Consider the following 18903-nt stretch of genomic DNA (forward strand, 5'->3'; position numbering starts at 1 on the left):
AAGGGGAAACTCATACATGTAGTGTAGGCCTAATGTCAGGTCAGCCGGTTAAATAAGTGGAAAAAACGATTGGAATGAGTTTTAACAGTACTCTGTTTGTGATTCTATGCAGCTATAGCGCCACCATGTGGCCGTTCAGGCGTCACTGCATGTTTTGTCTCACAATTCCTTCGTTCCACTTAAGTGTTTTTGACAATTTCATTACATTTTTCAACAAATGTGATGTATTAAATATTAAAGACACATATTTTCTATTTGACAGAAACCGCAGTAAATCCTGAATCCATTCGTCAGTTTCACATTTGCACACAAATGAAGTCTGAAGTGATTTCAGCTTTAATGAAGCAGCTTAATATGAGTGCTGCTACAGAAACATCACATGTTTAAACAGCTTTCACTTTGTGATCATGATCATGACTTACATAATTATTCATGTACAAAGAACAAACAGGAGTACGGTGTTCTCATCAATAACTTTATTTTGATAACATCTCTATTCATAAACCCTCTTTATGACAAACACAATGCACTCTGAGTCTCAATGAGAATATGTACGCTTGAAAACATATAGAGCTATTTTAATTAGGACACATTCTGATTCAAAGCTGCTGAGCATAAATAACAATATATGCAAATATTACAGTATTCTCCCATCATATACATAATTTACAGTCTCAAAAACTCTTTTTTATTTTGGTTGATGTTCTCCAGCTGCCAGGAAATGACAACGGAGACGTCAATCAACAATCATCAGAAGAAGAAATGACCACAGATGAGGAGATGATGGAGGAGGAGCTAGAGGAGGTGATGGAGGAGAAGTTCATAATCAAACATCAATCAGAGTACAGAAGATGTTCAGGCATTTATCTTAATACGGAGATAAAAGACATTTCTTTTCCTTCATTAAAAGGTAACATTAGAGAAACCAGCAAGAGTTCTACAGATTTCATAAAGTTAAACTTAGAAAGAATTTCTCAGCATGAGCTCCAAAAGTCCCAAAAGCTGATGAGAAAGTCGTCAACAATAACAGCGCATCCCTTCAGGCCTCCTTCCTAAGCCACTCCCCTAAAACATGAACATAAAGTATTTCACCATCTTTGTCTAAAGCTAACTGAGTCATTTCCTGTGAAGACAGAAGTTTATTTTGAAAGGACCGTCTTCATGTAACAGTGTTGAATGAGGACGATGCAGTTTGAGTTTTTAGCGCTCTTGTTTGAGCATGATGGAGGATCAGAGGTGATTTCCTGTTTCTATTTGTCGAGCTGCAGAAGAGAGAAGATCAACATGGAGATTAGTTCAGTCAGTGTGAACATTTAAAACAGCGTGTTTATGGTAATTATTACAAACATGTTTATGGTTTCTGAACTCCAACTTTGTCTGTTTGTCTTCAGAATATGGAAAGTTAGATCTAATATCTAATAAGTTCAGATCAATAGCAACAGTGCCACCATGTGGTCGTTTAAATCCTGTCTTACTTTGGAGTTTAAACCTTCATGTGACCAGATAGATTTTGTTGTTTTTAAAATGCATCTTTATGTTAGATGAGCCTGAAAAAGAAGTCATTAATGTGACCATTTTCTGTGATTTTTGTAAATCTGACATCAACTGCCATAACTCTTGAATGTTTTATGCAATTGCAACACAATTTGGATGACGTGTGCTCATGTCAATGTTGATGTGTGTCGATCAGTTTGATGACGTTTCACCTGTCGGTGGTGCTTCAGCTACATGATGAATACAACGCTCTGTAGATCTCTTCCACCATTTTCTCCAAATTTGAAAAATCTCAATTGAGTTTTGTCTTTTGACATTTTCAGAAGCACAAAAAACCACTTTAACGTCCAACTCTATTCACCTTTTCTCCAGGTGGTGACAGTGATGCTGATCATGATCACCAGATAGAGGAATCCAAGCAGCGGACGAACACACATCTGCCACAGAGGAGGAGTCGCTGGAAGAAAAGAAACCTTCAGAACCAGATCGTCATCCATCACCAGCTATGATCAATGTTCACGCATTGGATCACATATGCAGGCATGTATGCATTCATAGTTTAACTGTTACAATCATGTTTGAATATTAGAATTGAAATCATTTCTATCTGTCTCATCTTATTCGTTAAGTTGCAGCTTTTGTTTTTGTGTTTCTCTGTTTCTTCATTGTAGTCCACAGTGTCTGTACCTGTTTCTGTCCATGATGGGAACGTTGGTACAGTTGCTGCTTCTCCTGTTGGTCTTGTTGTCGTGTCTTCTGTGTGGGGCAGAGGAATACATACAGTTCATATTTTACCAGCTCTCTCACTTTTTCATTAATTTAATTTCATGTTAAGATCTGTTTCATCTTACTGTTCTTGTTCTTTTTGTCTTTCTTTTTGCGTGTTTTTGTGGTCGTAGTCGTGTCTTCATTGGTCAGGGGTGTCGTTGATGGTAGAGGTGTTGCTGCTGCTGTTTGTCTTCTTGTAGGTGTGGTAGTTGTGGTTTTGCCTTCAGCGTGAGAGAGAGGACATAAAGACACAGCATGAAAAAGCTCTTCACCTCAGAAGGCTGTGGTTTATTACTTTAATGTCATTTAGAGACACAACTTTCTCACGACTTAAAGCAGTTGAATGCAGAGGATGTTTCCTTAATTAAAATACACTGGTGATATCACATAACCTTCATTGTAGAACAGAGAAAATATACAGTTAAAAAAATGCTTTCTGTCCATGATGGGAACGTTGTTACAGTTGCTGCTTCTCCTGTTGGTCCCTTGTAACCTTCTGTGTGGAATAGAAGAAATGTATATTTAAGGTAGGAGATGCAGTTGATGGCTAACTTAACACAGCGTTGAACTTGTACTCTTGGTATGGATGGAGTACTGAACAGGTGGAAGTGCTACAAAGAGACACAAAACGACCACAAAGATACACAGAACATGTTTGTAGAGAAGACCTTTTTAACATGTCTGTGGCCAGGAGTCTGTTGTCCTCTGTACATGAGTGGATTATGAGACAAATGTCCACTGGGCACAGACACAAACAGGTGCAAGACACACTGACTTTATAGTTGTTTAACCTCTTTATGTTGTTCTTTTGTGTCTCTTTGTATTTGTTGGGCATCTCTCTGTGGTTTAGGTCTCTCTCTCTCTAATTGTTTTGGTCTTTTTGTAGTCGATTTGTGTCTCTTTGTTGTTATTTTGTCTCTCTTTGTGGTTGATTTGCATCTCATGGTAGTCATTTTATCTTTTTCTGGTTGTTTTGCATCTCTTTGTGGTTATTTATATATTTTTGTAGTTGCTCTGTCTCTCTTTGTAGTTATTTTTTGCCTCTGTGGTTGTTTTGCGTCTCTTTGTGGTTGTTTCTTGTCTCTTTGTAGTTGCTCTGTGTCTCTATGTAGTCATTGTGTGTCTCTTTGTGGTTGTTTTACCCCTTTTCACACCCATAGTGAGTCTTTGTGTCTCTTTGTAGTTATTTTTTGTCTCTGTGATTGTTTTGTGTCTTTGTGGTTGTTTTTGTCTCTTTGTAGTTGCTCTGTGTCTCTTTGTGGTTGTTTTACCCCTTTTCACACCCATAGTGAGTCTTTGTGTCTCTTTGTAGTTATTTTTTGTCTCTGTGATTGCTTTGTTTCTTTGTGGTTGTTTTTGTCTCTTTGCAGTTGATCTGTGTCTCTCTGTGGTCATTTGAGTCTCTTCCTGTTTGGTACGTGTCTCTTTGAGACATTTTGTAGGTGAAGGTCAGGGAGTCTCTGAACCCTTTTGTCCCGGTAGACATGTTCAGTAATCCATCCATTCCTCTGTAACACGTCCATGTTCTTCATCCTTTCTATGTATTTATACCTCTATCTTTCAACCTAGAGAGTGTTATTAAGATCTGTCTCATCTTACTGTTCTTGTTCTTTTTGTCTTTCTTTTTGCGTGTTTTTGTGGTCGTAGTCGTGTCTTCATTGGTCAGGGGTGTCGTTGATGGTAGAGGTGTTGCTGCTGCTGTTTGTCTTCTTGTAGGTGTGGTAGTTCTGGTTTTGCCTTCAGCGTGAGAGAGAGGACATAAAGACACAGCATGAAAAAGCTCTTCACCTCAGAAGGCTGTGGTTTATTACTTTAATGTCATTTAGAGACACAACTTTCTCACGACTTAAAGCAGTTGAATGCAGAGGATGTTTGCTTAATTAAAATACACTGGTGATATCACATAACCTTCATTGTAGAACAGAGGAAATATATACAACAGTTAAAAAAAAATGCTTCTCATAATACTGACTGTGACAAAATATTTCATCTTGTTTGAATATTGAACCAAGGGCACATCTTAAAGTCTTTAAGAATAAAAACAACATGAACTTCAAACAAATACTCAGAAATGCTGAAGTACAGCAAAAGACACGACACTCAGCTTCAGTACTAAGAAGTCTGCTTTACTTCCTCACATATTTCTTTGTTCCTCTCTGACTTCTTGTGTCTCACCTTTGGTCACAGTCAGATACGCAGCAGGTTTTCCATCACAGTAGTAAAGTCCAGAGTGTTTCAGCTCCACAGATGTTATAGTCAACGTCTGGTCAACAGGTGAAACATGAAACCCTTTCTGGTCTTTTATTTCACCAATGTTTCTGCTGCTCCATATTTTAAAATATGATCCTCCAACATCAGGAGGACATTTCAGAGTGACGTCTGTCCTCTCTGTAGCATGAAGTCTAGTTGTTCCTGTACACACAAAAAACATTCATGTTTTATAATGCACCATCATAAACTCATCACATGTATTCATGATAAACAATATCAAGTTTTAGGAGTATTTCCATTTAACATGTTCTTCATGTACATGAGATTTTAGAGGACTTCATTTGATGAGATCTTCCCTCATGTGACCTGAGGACTTGTTTCTTTTACAGCATCTATATTATAGTACATTTATTTAAAAATGATTAAATAAATGATCTTTAAGAGTAAGAACTCATAATTTCCCCTCACCAATCAGCATTCCCTTCAGTCTGTTTTAAAACCTTCAAAGAAAACGACTGAATTTCTACCTTTTTCTTAACTCCTTTCCTTCGTGAGGAGCTCAGTTTGAAAATGTGATAGTTTGCAGTTGTATAAATAATAATGTAGTAATGTGTTTTAGTAAAGTGTGTTGAAATCTTTAAGAATAAAAATAAAATGACTATTTTGCAACAAATACCCAGAAATGCAGAAGTACACCAAAAAGCTTCTCAGCTACAGTACCGAGAATAAATATGAATGTTGTCACAATATAAGGTATAAAAGCTAGAAATGTACAATTTCATTAATGTAACAAAGTTTTAGAAACATACATCATTTAGCTCAGGGACGCGATGCTAAAACATGAAGAAGAAAACTGCAAAAGACCTTTAAGAGTGAGACGTTACCTGGTGGGATCACCGTCAGCTCCACAGCTTCACCGTTACAGAAGTATCTTCCAGAGTCTGAGACGGTAACTCTGCTAATGAACAGTGACTTATCTGCCAATGAATTGTATCGTCTCTGTGGGTCATGAATGTGTTTTATGTCCTGGTCACCTTCAACTGTCAGAATGTTAACTTGACGTCCATTAATCTCTCTGCTCCACGTCACATTGTCCTTCACAGAGTGAGGACAACCAAGAGAGGCTGAGGTCTTTTCCTCAAATATTTCATGGATTATTTCTGCAAAACAAACAAAATGTACAATAAACTAACATCTGTTCTCAGAATTTAAATATTGTTAATTTAATATTGTAAAGAACTCAGGAGACCAAGTCAACGTTAATTAATTTTACAGTAGTGTTGTTATTTAACTAGCTTACTTCACTAACCCAAATACATAACATAACCAAGTACTTTAGTTGTTTAAACACAACATAACCAAGTACTTTAGTTGTTTAAACACAACATAACCAAGTACTTTAGTTGTTTAAATATAACATAACCAAGTACTTAGTCTCCTAAACACACAAGTAGTTTATTTCTAAAGATGATGTCACGAGTTAAACTGAATGGAGCCTCGATGTTAACCCTCGATGTACTAAACTCTGGTGAGATGGTTGAGCTCAGGCTTTGACCTGGACTGGTTCAGGTGAGGGTCGGTCCTCAGGTTTTCACAGATCTAGGTTTTATGATCTAGAAACGATCCCGTCGCTGACGCGTCCAAACTGAGTCTAAGTTGTTAGCTGGAGCGTGAACCCAAAGTTCAACTTTAACTCTGATCTCTAAATAGAGTCCAGTGGCTTTTAGACCGCCAGGAAGTTCAAATTCAACTGCAAGGAACGAATGATAGTTCCATTTCTACTCCACGAGAACAACAAGTCATCACAGGACTGTCTGATGAGGATCTGAGTTCATAAAACATTTAAGTTAAAACTTGTTGAATGATGGAGAACACACTTCCTGAAGAGCGTTCACTGAACACGTAACTCACAGATGATTGTCGGCTGTTGAACCTCTCAACAACACTTGGTTGGAGTTGAACTACAAACCTCACACACTCTTATGAAACAATCTAAAGAACAATATTAAAACTGATGAATGTGAAGAGTCCTTACCTGCGGTGGCGTTCCAGGCCAGCACTAAGGCTAACAGATAGCTGCAGATCTTCATCCTCCTCTTCACACAGACTGACGTGACTGATCAGTGATCACAGTTTACATCCGAAGTGAGAACAGGAACTCAGCCGTCTGGGCGTAAATGTCTACTTCCGCTTACAGAAGAAAAACCACAACATTATATTCATGTGTTCATAATGAACACTTGTATTTCCTCTTATTTTAATCCAATATAACTTACAATTAATAAAGTGTCAGCAGCTAAAATTACTTTTATTAATGTTTAGACCTCAGATGTGTTCATGAGTCATAATCCTCACTGATGCACTTGATGTGAAAGAAGCAGAAAAGACATATTTGAACCTTCATTAACAAATGTGTTTACAACTAATAAGTCAGATATGTTCTGTCCTTCAGCTCTGCTTTGGTCTCCACCAGCTCCTGATGGAGATATCTGAGTCTCTATCTCAACGCTGCTGATCGACTCTTAACCAAATTAAGGTTGTTGTTTTTTTTGTTATATTTCTCTTTGTCTCTGGAACTATTTTGACACATTCAGTTAGATTTGACTGCTGCACGTACATAAATAGTTGCTTACACTGATTTCACATCTGCTAGAGTCGGTCTGTGTTCTGTCCGGCCGGCATGATTCACCATAATCGTAATAAAACATGTCTTGTCGTCCTTTCAGCCAGCTGTCCTCCTCCTCTCTGATCAACCCGCTCTGTAGATTCATTCTCCCAAACTCCCCTTTGACCTGAGAACAACAGAAGCTCTGAACATGTTGTGTAGCAGACTGAAGACTCATCTCTCACCACCTCTACATGTAGATCAACGTAGATCAGATATTTGATCAGGCTGATGTACTTTCATGACTCTTGCAACTTAAGGGGAAACTCATACATGTAGTGTAGGCCTAATGTCAGGTCAGCCGGTTAAATAAGTGGAAAAAACGATTGGAATGAGTTTTAACAGTACTCTGTTTGTGATTCTATGCAGCTATAGCGCCACCATGTGGCCGTTCAGGCGTCACTGCATGTTTTGTCTCACAATTCCTTCGTTCCACTTAAGTGTTTTTGACAATTTCATTACATTTTTCAACAAATGTGATGTATTAAATATTAAAGACACATATTTTCTATTTGACAGAAACCGCAGTAAATCCTGAATCCATTCGTCAGTTTCACATTTGCACACAAATGAAGTCTGAAGTGATTTCAGCTTTAATGAAGCAGCTTAATATGAGTGCTGCTACAGAAACATCACATGTTTAAACAGCTTTCACTTTGTGATCATGATCATGACTTACATAATTATTCATGTACAAAGAACAAACAGGAGTACGGTGTTCTCATCAATAACTTTATTTTGATAACATCTCTATTCATAAACCCTCTTTATGACAAACACAATGCACTCTGAGTCTCAATGAGAATATGTACGCTTGAAAACATATAGAGCTATTTTAATTAGGACACATTCTGATTCAAAGCTGCTGAGCATAAATAACAATATATGCAAATATTACAGTATTCTCCCATCATATACATAATTTACAGTCTCAAAAACTCTTTTTTATTTTGGTTGATGTTCTCCAGCTGCCAGGAAATGACAACGGAGACGTCAATCAACAATCATCAGAAGAAGAAATGACCACAGATGAGGAGATGATGGAGGAGGAGCTAGAGGAGGTGATGGAGGAGAAGTTCATAATCAAACATCAATCAGAGTACAGAAGATGTTCAGGCATTTATCTTAATACGGAGATAAAAGACATTTCTTTTCCTTCATTAAAAGGTAACATTAGAGAAACCAGCAAGAGTTCTACAGATTTCATAAAGTTAAACTTAGAAAGAATTTCTCAGCATGAGCTCCAAAAGTCCCAAAAGCTGATGAGAAAGTCGTCAACAATAACAGCGCATCCCTTCAGGCCTCCTTCCTAAGCCACTCCCCTAAAACATGAACATAAAGTATTTCACCATCTTTGTCTAAAGCTAACTGAGTCATTTCCTGTGAAGACAGAAGTTTATTTTGAAAGGACCGTCTTCATGTAACAGTGTTGAATGAGGACGATGCAGTTTGAGTTTTTAGCGCTCTTGTTTGAGCATGATGGAGGATCAGAGGTGATTTCCTGTTTCTATTTGTCGAGCTGCAGAAGAGAGAAGATCAACATGGAGATTAGTTCAGTCAGTGTGAACATTTAAAACAGCGTGTTTATGGTAATTATTACAAACATGTTTATGGTTTCTGAACTCCAACTTTGTCTGTTTGTCTTCAGAATATGGAAAGTTAGATCTAATATCTAATAAGTTCAGATCAATAGCAACAGTGCCACCATGTGGTCGTTTAAATCCTGTCTTACTTTGGAGTTTAAACCTTCATGTGACCAGATAGATTTTGTTGTTTTTAAAATGCATCTTTATGTTAGATGAGCCTGAAAAAGAAGTCATTAATGTGACCATTTTCTGTGATTTTTGTAAATCTGACATCAACTGCCATAACTCTTGAATGTTTTATGCAATTGCAACACAATTTGGATGACGTGTGCTCATGTCAATGTTGATGTGTGTCGATCAGTTTGATGACGTTTCACCTGTCGGTGGTGCTTCAGCTACATGATGAATACAACGCTCTGTAGATCTCTTCCACCATTTTCTCCAAATTTGAAAAATCTCAATTGAGTTTTGTCTTTTGACATTTTCAGAAGCACAAAAAACCACTTTAACGTCCAACTCTATTCACCTTTTCTCCAGGTGGTGACAGTGATGCTGATCATGATCACCAGATAGAGGAATCCAAGCAGCGGACGAACACACATCTGCCACAGAGGAGGAGTCGCTGGAAGAAAAGAAACCTTCAGAACCAGATCGTCATCCATCACCAGCTATGATCAATGTTCACGCATTGGATCACATATGCAGGCATGTATGCATTCATAGTTTAACTGTTACAATCATGTTTGAATATTAGAATTGAAATCATTTCTATCTGTCTCATCTTATTCGTTAAGTTGCAGCTTTTGTTTTTGTGTTTCTCTGTTTCTTCATTGTAGTCCACAGTGTCTGTACCTGTTTCTGTCCATGATGGGAACGTTGGTACAGTTGCTGCTTCTCCTGTTGGTCTTGTTGTCGTGTCTTCTGTGTGGGGCAGAGGAATACATACAGTTCATATTTTACCAGCTCTCTCACTTTTTCATTAATTTAATTTCATGTTAAGATCTGTTTCATCTTACTGTTCTTGTTCTTTTTGTCTTTCTTTTTGCGTGTTTTTGTGGTCGTAGTCGTGTCTTCATTGGTCAGGGGTGTCGTTGATGGTAGAGGTGTTGCTGCTGCTGTTTGTCTTCTTGTAGGTGTGGTAGTTGTGGTTTTGCCTTCAGCGTGAGAGAGAGGACATAAAGACACAGCATGAAAAAGCTCTTCACCTCAGAAGGCTGTGGTTTATTACTTTAATGTCATTTAGAGACACAACTTTCTCACGACTTAAAGCAGTTGAATGCAGAGGATGTTTCCTTAATTAAAATACACTGGTGATATCACATAACCTTCATTGTAGAACAGAGAAAATATACAGTTAAAAAAATGCTTTCTGTCCATGATGGGAACGTTGTTACAGTTGCTGCTTCTCCTGTTGGTCCCTTGTAACCTTCTGTGTGGAATAGAAGAAATGTATATTTAAGGTAGGAGATGCAGTTGATGGCTAACTTAACACAGCGTTGAACTTGTACTCTTGGTATGGATGGAGTACTGAACAGGTGGAAGTGCTACAAAGAGACACAAAACGACCACAAAGATACACAGAACATGTTTGTAGAGAAGACCTTTTTAACATGTCTGTGGCCAGGAGTCTGTTGTCCTCTGTACATGAGTGGATTATGAGACAAATGTCCACTGGGCACAGACACAAACAGGTGCAAGACACACTGACTTTATAGTTGTTTAACCTCTTTATGTTGTTCTTTTGTGTCTCTTTGTATTTGTTGGGCATCTCTCTGTGGTTTAGGTCTCTCTCTCTCTAATTGTTTTGGTCTTTTTGTAGTCGATTTGTGTCTCTTTGTTGTTATTTTGTCTCTCTTTGTGGTTGATTTGCATCTCATGGTAGTCATTTTATCTTTTTCTGGTTGTTTTGCATCTCTTTGTGGTTATTTATATATTTTTGTAGTTGCTCTGTCTCTCTTTGTAGTTATTTTTTGCCTCTGTGGTTGTTTTGCGTCTCTTTGTGGTTGTTTCTTGTCTCTTTGTAGTTGCTCTGTGTCTCTATGTAGTCATTGTGTGTCTCTTTGTGGTTGTTTTACCCCTTTTCACACCCATAGTGAGTCTTTGTGTCTCTTTGTAGTTATTTTTTGTCTCTGTGATTGTTTTGTGTCTTTGTGGTTGTTTTTGTCTCTTTGTAGTTGCTCTGTGTCTCTTTGTGGTTGTTTTACCCCTTTTCACACCCATAGTGAGTCTTTGTGTCTCTTTGTAGTTATTTTTTGTCTCTGTGATTGCTTTGTTTCTTTGTGGTTGTTTTTGTCTCTTTGCAGTTGATCTGTGTCTCTCTGTGGTCATTTGAGTCTCTTCCTGTTTGGTACGTGTCTCTTTGAGACATTTTGTAGGTGAAGGTCAGGGAGTCTCTGAACCCTTTTGTCCCGGTAGACATGTTCAGTAATCCATCCATTCCTCTGTAACACGTCCATGTTCTTCATCCTTTCTATGTATTTATACCTCTATCTTTCAACCTAGAGAGTGTTATTAAGATCTGTCTCATCTTACTGTTCTTGTTCTTTTTGTCTTTCTTTTTGCGTGTTTTTGTGGTCGTAGTCGTGTCTTCATTGGTCAGGGGTGTCGTTGATGGTAGAGGTGTTGCTGCTGCTGTTTGTCTTCTTGTAGGTGTGGTAGTTCTGGTTTTGCCTTCAGCGTGAGAGAGAGGACATAAAGACACAGCATGAAAAAGCTCTTCACCTCAGAAGGCTGTGGTTTATTACTTTAATGTCATTTAGAGACACAACTTTCTCACGACTTAAAGCAGTTGAATGCAGAGGATGTTTGCTTAATTAAAATACACTGGTGATATCACATAACCTTCATTGTAGAACAGAGGAAATATATACAACAGTTAAAAAAAAATGCTTCTCATAATACTGACTGTGACAAAATATTTCATCTTGTTTGAATATTGAACCAAGGGCACATCTTAAAGTCTTTAAGAATAAAAACAACATGAACTTCAAACAAATACTCAGAAATGCTGAAGTACAGCAAAAGACACGACACTCAGCTTCAGTACTAAGAAGTCTGCTTTACTTCCTCACATATTTCTTTGTTCCTCTCTGACTTCTTGTGTCTCACCTTTGGTCACAGTCAGATACGCAGCAGGTTTTCCATCACAGTAGTAAAGTCCAGAGTGTTTCAGCTCCACAGATGTTATAGTCAACGTCTGGTCAACAGGTGAAACATGAAACCCTTTCTGGTCTTTTATTTCACCAATGTTTCTGCTGCTCCATATTTTAAAATATGATCCTCCAACATCAGGAGGACATTTCAGAGTGACGTCTGTCCTCTCTGTAGCATGAAGTCTAGTTGTTCCTGTACACACAAAAAACATTCATGTTTTATAATGCACCATCATAAACTCATCACATGTATTCATGATAAACAATATCAAGTTTTAGGAGTATTTCCATTTAACATGTTCTTCATGTACATGAGATTTTAGAGGACTTCATTTGATGAGATCTTCCCTCATGTGACCTGAGGACTTGTTTCTTTTACAGCATCTATATTATAGTACATTTATTTAAAAATGATTAAATAAATGATCTTTAAGAGTAAGAACTCATAATTTCCCCTCACCAATCAGCATTCCCTTCAGTCTGTTTTAAAACCTTCAAAGAAAACGACTGAATTTCTACCTTTTTCTTAACTCCTTTCCTTCGTGAGGAGCTCAGTTTGAAAATGTGATAGTTTGCAGTTGTATAAATAATAATGTAGTAATGTGTTTTAGTAAAGTGTGTTGAAATCTTTAAGAATAAAAATAAAATGACTATTTTGCAACAAATACCCAGAAATGCAGAAGTACACCAAAAAGCTTCTCAGCTACAGTACCGAGAATAAATATGAATGTTGTCACAATATAAGGTATAAAAGCTAGAAATGTACAATTTCATTAATGTAACAAAGTTTTAGAAACATACATCATTTAGCTCAGGGACGCGATGCTAAAACATGAAGAAGAAAACATCAAAAGACCTTTAAGAGTGAGACGTTACCTGGTGGGATCACCGTCAGCTCCACAGCTTCACCGTTACAGAAGTATCTTCCAGAGTCTGAGACGGTAACTCTGCTAATGAACAGTGACTTATCTGCCAATGAATTGTATCGTCTCTGTGGGTCATGAATGTGTTTTATGTCCTGGTCACCTTCAACTGTCAGAATGTTAACTTGACGTCCATTAATCTCTCTGCTCCACGTCACATTGTCCTTCACAGAGTGAGGACAACCAAGAGAGGCTGAGGTCTTTTCCTCAAATATTTCATGGATTATTTCTGCAAAACAAACAAAATGTACAATAAACTAACATCTGTTCTCAGAATTTAAATATTGTTAATTTAATATTGTAAAGAACTCAGGAGACCAAGTCAACGTTAATTAATTTTACAGTAGTGTTGTTATTTAACTAGCTTACTTCACTAACCCAAATACATAACATAACCAAGTACTTTAGTTGTTTAAACACAACATAACCAAGTACTTTAGTTGTTTAAACACAACATAACCAAGTACTTTAGTTGTTTAAATATAACATAACCAAGTACTTAGTCTCCTAAACACACAAGTAGTTTATTTCTAAAGATGATGTCACGAGTTAAACTGAATGGAGCCTCGATGTTAACCCTCGATGTACTAAACTCTGGTGAGATGGTTGAGCTCAGGCTTTGACCTGGACTGGTTCAGGTGAGGGTCGGTCCTCAGGTTTTCACAGATCTAGGTTTTATGATCTAGAAACGATCCCGTCGCTGACGCGTCCAAACTGAGTCTAAGTTGTTAGCTGGAGCGTGAACCCAAAGTTCAACTTTAACTCTGATCTCTAAATAGAGTCCAGTGGCTTTTAGACCGCCAGGAAGTTCAAATTCAACTGCAAGGAACGAATGATAGTTCCATTTCTACTCCACGAGAACAACAAGTCATCACAGGACTGTCTGATGAGGATCTGAGTTCATAAAACATTTAAGTTAAAACTTGTTGAATGATGGAGAACACACTTCCTGAAGAGCGTTCACTGAACACGTAACTCACAGATGATTGTCGGCTGTTGAACCTCTCAACAACACTTGGTTGGAGTTGAACTACAAACCTCACACACTCTTATGAAACAATCTAAAGAACAATATTAAAACTGATGAATGTGAAGAGTCCTTACCTGCGGTGGCGTTCCAGGCCAGCACTAAGGCTAACAGATAGCTGCAGATCTTCATCCTCCTCTTCACACAGACTGACGTGACTGATCAGTGATCACAGTTTACATCCGAAGTGAGAACAGGAACTCAGCCGTCTGGGCGTAAATGTCTACTTCCGCTTACAGAAGAAAAACCACAACATTATATTCATGTGTTCATAATGAACACTTGTATTTCCTCTTATTTTAATCCAATATAACTTACAATTAATAAAGTGTCAGCAGCTAAAATTACTTTTATTAATGTTTAGACCTCAGATGTGTTCATGAGTCATAATCCTCACTGATGCACTTGATGTGAAAGAAGCAGAAAAGACATATTTGAACCTTCATTAACAAATGTGTTTACAACTAATAAGTCAGATATGTTCTGTCCTTCAGCTCTGCTTTGGTCTCCACCAGCTCCTGATGGAGATATCTGAGTCTCTATCTCAACGCTGCTGATCGACTCTTAACCAAATTAAGGTTGTTGTTTTTTTTGTTATATTTCTCTTTGTCTCTGGAACTATTTTGACACATTCAGTTAGATTTGACTGCTGCACGTACATAAATAGTTGCTTACACTGATTTCACATCTGCTAGAGTCGGTCTGTGTTCTGTCCGGCCGGCATGATTCACCATAATCGTAATAAAACATGTCTTGTCGTCCTTTCAGCCAGCTGTCCTCCTCCTCTCTGATCAACCCGCTCTGTAGATTCATTCTCCCAAACTCCCCTTTGACCTGAGAACAACAGAAGCTCTGAACATGTTGTGTAGCAGACTGAAGACTCATCTCTCACCACCTCTACATGTAGATCAACGTAGATCAGATATTTGATCAGGCTGATGTACTTTCATGACTCTTGCAACTTAAGGGGAAACTCATACATGTAGTGTAGGCCTAATGTCAGGTCAGCCGGTTAAATAAGTGGAAAAAACGATTGGAATGAGTTTTAACAGTACTCTGTTTGTGATTCTATGCAGCTATAGCGCCACCATGTGGCCGTTCAGGCGTCACTGCATGTTTTGTCTCACAATTCCTTCGTTCCACTTAAGTGTTTTTGACAATTTCATTACATTTTTCAACAAATGTGATGTATTAAATATTAAAGACACATATTTTCTATTTGACAGAAACCGCAGTAAATCCTGAATCCATTCGTCAGTTTCACATTTGCACACAAATGAAGTCTGAAGTGATTTCAGCTTTAATGAAGCAGCTTAATATGAGTGCTGCTACAGAAACATCACACGTTTAAACAGCTTTCACTTTGTGATCATGATCATGACTTACATAATTATTCATGTACAAAGAACAAACAGGAGTACGGTGTTCTCATCAATAACTTTATTTTGATAACATCTCTATTCATAAACCCTCTTTATGACAAACACAATGCACTCTGAGTCTCAATGTCAATATGTACGCTTGAAAACATATAGAGCTATTTTAATTAGGACACATTCTGATTCAAAGCTGCTGAGCATAAATAACAATATATGCAAATATTACAGTATTCTCCCATCATATACATAATTTACAGTCTCAAAAACTCTTTTTTATTTTGGTTGATGTTCTCCAGCTGCCAGGAAATGACAACGGAGACGTCAATCAACAATCATCAGAAGAAGAAATGACCACAGATGAGGAGGTGCTGGAGGAGGAGCTTGAGAAGGTGATGGAGGAGATGATGGAGGAGGAGCTAGAGGAGGTGATGGAGGAGGAGCTAGAGGAGGTGATGGAGGAGAAGTTCATAATCAAACATCAATCAGAGTACAGAAGATGTTCAGGCATTTATCTTGATACGGAGATAAAAGACATTTCTTTTCCTTCATTAAAAGGTAACATTAGAGAAACCAGCAAGAGTTCTACAGATTTCATAAAGTTAAACTTAGAAAGAATTTCTCAGCATGAGCTCCAAAAGTCCCAAAAGCTGATGAGAAAGTCGTCAACAATAACAGCTCATCCCTTCAGGCCTCCTTCCTAAGCCACTCCCCTAAAACATGAACATAAAGTATTTCACCATCTTTGTCTAAACCTAACTGAGTCATTTCCTGTGAAAACAGAAGTTTATTTTGAAAGGACCGTCTTCATGTAACAGTGTTGAATGAGGACGATGCAGTTTGAGTTTTTAGCGCTCTTGTTTGAGCATGATGGAGGATCAGAGGTGATTTCCTGTTTCTATTTGTCGAGCTGCAGAAGAGAGAAGATCAACATGGAGATTAGTTCAGTCAGTGTGAACATTTAAAACAGCGTGTTTATGGTAATTATTACAAACATGTTTATGGTTTCTGAACTCCAACTTTGTCTGTTTGTCTTCAGAATATGGAAAGTTAGATCTAATATCTAATAAGTTCAGATCAATAGCAACAGTGCCACCATGTGGTCGTTTAAATCCTGTCTTACTTTGGAGTTTAAACCTTCATGTGACCAGATAGATTTTGTTGTTTTTAAAATGCATCTTTATGTTAGATGAGCCTGAAAAAGAAGTCATTAATGTGACCATTTTCTGTGATTTTTGTAAATCTGACATCAACTGCCATAACTCTTGAATGTTTTATGCAATTGCAACACAATTTGGATGACGTGTGCTCATGTCAATGTTGATGTGTGTCGATCAGTTTGATGACGTTTCACCTGTCGGTGGTGCTTCAGCTACATGATGAATACAACGCTCTGTAGATCTCTTCCACCATTTTCTCCAAATTTGAAAAATCTCAATTGAGTTTTGTCTTTTGACATTTTCAGAAGCACAAAAAACCACTTTAACGTCCAACTCTATTCACCTTTTCTCCAGGTGGTGACAGTGATGCTGATCATGATCACCAGATAGAGGAATCCAAGCAGCGGACGAACACACATCTGCCACAGAGGAGGAGTCGCTGGAAGAAAAGAAACCTTCAGAACCAGATCGTCATCCATCACCAGCTATGATCAATGTTCACGCATTGGATCACATATGCAGGCATGTATGCATTCATAGTTTAACTGTTACAATCATGTTTGAATATTAGAATTGAAATCATTTCTATCTGTCTCATCTTATTCGTTAAGTTGCAGCTTTTGTTTTTGTGTTTCTCTGTTTCTTCATTGTAGTCCACAGTGTCTGTACCTGTTTCTGTCCATGATGGGAACGTTGGTACAGTTGCTGCTTCTCCTGTTGGTCTTGTTGTCGTGTCTTCTGTGTGGGGCAGAGGAATACATACAGTTCATATTTTACCAGCTCTCTCACTTTTTCATTAATTTAATTTCATGTTAAGATCTGTTTCATCTTACTGTTCTTGTTCTTTTTGTCTTTCTTTTTGCGTGTTTTTGTGGTCGTAGTCGTGTCTTCATTGGTCAGGGGTGTCGTTGATGGTAGAGGTGTTGCTGCTGCTGTTTGTCTTCTTGTAGGTGTGGTAGTTGTGGTTTTGCCTTCAGCGTGAGAGAGAGGACATAAAGACACAGCATGAAAAAGCTCTTCACCTCAGAAGGCTGTGGTTTATTACTTTAATGTCATTTAGAGACACAACTTTCTCACGACTTAAAGCAGTTGAATGCAGAGGATGTTTCCTTAATCAGGTGGAAGTGCTACAAAGAGACACAAAACGACCACAAAGATACACAGAACATGTTTGTAGAGAAGACCTTTTTAACATGTCTGTGGCCAGGAGTCTGTTGTCCTCTGTACATGAGTGGATTATGAGACAAATGTCCACTGGACACAGACACAAACAGGTGCAAGACACACTGACTTTATAGGTGTTTAACCTCTTTATGTTGTTCTTTTGTGTCTCTTTGTATTTGTTGGGCATCTCTCTGTGGTTTAGGTCTCTCTCTAATTGTTTTGGTCTTTTTGTAGTCGATTTGTGTCTCTTTGTTGTTATTTTGTCTCTCTTTGTGGTTGATTTGCGTCTCATGGTAGTCATTTTATCTTTTTCTGGTTGTTTTGCATCTCTTTGTGGTTAATTATGTATTTTTGTAGTTGCTCTGTCTCTCTTTGTAGTTATTTTTTGCCTCTGTGGTTGTTTTGTGTCTTTGTGGTTGTTTTTGTCTCTTTGTAGTTGCTCTGTGTCTCTTTGTGGTTGTTTTACCCCTTTTCACACCCATAGTGAGTCTTTGTGTCTCTTTGTAGTTATTTTTTGTCTCTGTGATTGCTTTGTTTCTTTGTGGTTGTTTTTGTCTCTTTGCAGTTGATCTGTGTCTCTCTGTGGTCATTTGAGTCTCTTCCTGTTTGGTACGTGTCTCTTTGAGACATTTTGTAGGTGAAGGTCAGGGAGTCTCTGAACCCTTTTGTCCCGGTAGACATGTTCAGTAATCCATCCATTCCTCTGTAACACGTCCATGTTCTTCATCCTTTCTATGTATTTATACCTCTATCTTTCAACCTAGAGAGTGTTATTAAGATCTGTCTCATCTTACTGTTCTTGTTCTTTTTGTCTTTCTTTTTGCGTGTTTTTGTGGTCGTAGTCGTGTCTTCATTGGTCAGGGGTGTCGTTGATGGTAGAGGTGTTGCTGCTGCTGTTTGTCTTCTTGTAGGTGTGGTAGTTCTGGTTTTGCCTTCAGCGTGAGAGAGAGGACATAAAGACACAGCATGAAAAAGCTCTTCACCTCAGAAGGCTGTGGTTTATTATTATTTAGAGACACAACTTTCTCACGACTTAAAGCAGTTGAATGCAGAGGATGTTTGCTTAATTAAAATACACTGGTGATATCACATAACCTTCATTGTAGAACAGAGGAAATATATACAACAGTTAAAAAAAAATGCTTCTCATAATACTGACTGTGACAAAATATTTCATCTTGTTTGAATATTGAACCAAGGGCACATCTTAAAGTCTTTAAGAATAAAAACAACATGAACTTCAAACAAATACTCAGAAATGCTGAAGTACAGCAAAAGACACGACACTCAGCTTCAGTACTAAGAAGTCTGCTTTACTTCCTCACATATTTCTTTGTTCCTCTCTGACTTCTTGTGTCTCACCTTTGGTCACAGTCA

The 18903-nt window shown here is 37.9% G+C and overlaps 1 protein-coding gene across 1 annotated transcript in view; it reads right to left on the bottom strand.

The window, feature by feature from the left end:
- Nucleotides 1-461: 461 nt before the first annotated feature.
- Nucleotides 462-18903, bottom strand: part of LOC137891992 (mucin-2-like) — a 19448-nt gene continuing 1006 nt past the window's right edge. The window contains exons 3-12 of the mRNA XM_068736865.1: nt 18889-18903; nt 18321-18458; nt 17196-17333; nt 11257-11394; nt 9741-9878; nt 3862-3999; nt 2346-2483; nt 2182-2250; nt 1856-1951; nt 462-1262 (exon numbers count right to left, since the gene is read on the bottom strand). The exon at nt 18889-18903 is cut by the window's right edge and continues 222 nt beyond it. Coding sequence (XP_068592966.1) covers nt 1231-1262; nt 1856-1951; nt 2182-2250; nt 2346-2483; nt 3862-3999; nt 9741-9878; nt 11257-11394; nt 17196-17333; nt 18321-18458; nt 18889-18903 — 1040 coding nt within the window. The 3' untranslated portion in view covers nt 462-1230. The remainder of the gene's footprint in view (nt 1263-1855; nt 1952-2181; nt 2251-2345; nt 2484-3861; nt 4000-9740; nt 9879-11256; nt 11395-17195; nt 17334-18320; nt 18459-18888) is intronic.

This window comes from Cebidichthys violaceus, unplaced genomic scaffold, assembly GCF_023349555.1.
Source record: "Cebidichthys violaceus isolate CVI_PGR_0920_01 unplaced genomic scaffold, fCebVio1.0.p SCAF_73, whole genome shotgun sequence".
Lineage (NCBI taxonomy): Eukaryota > Metazoa > Chordata > Actinopteri > Perciformes > Stichaeidae > Cebidichthys > Cebidichthys violaceus.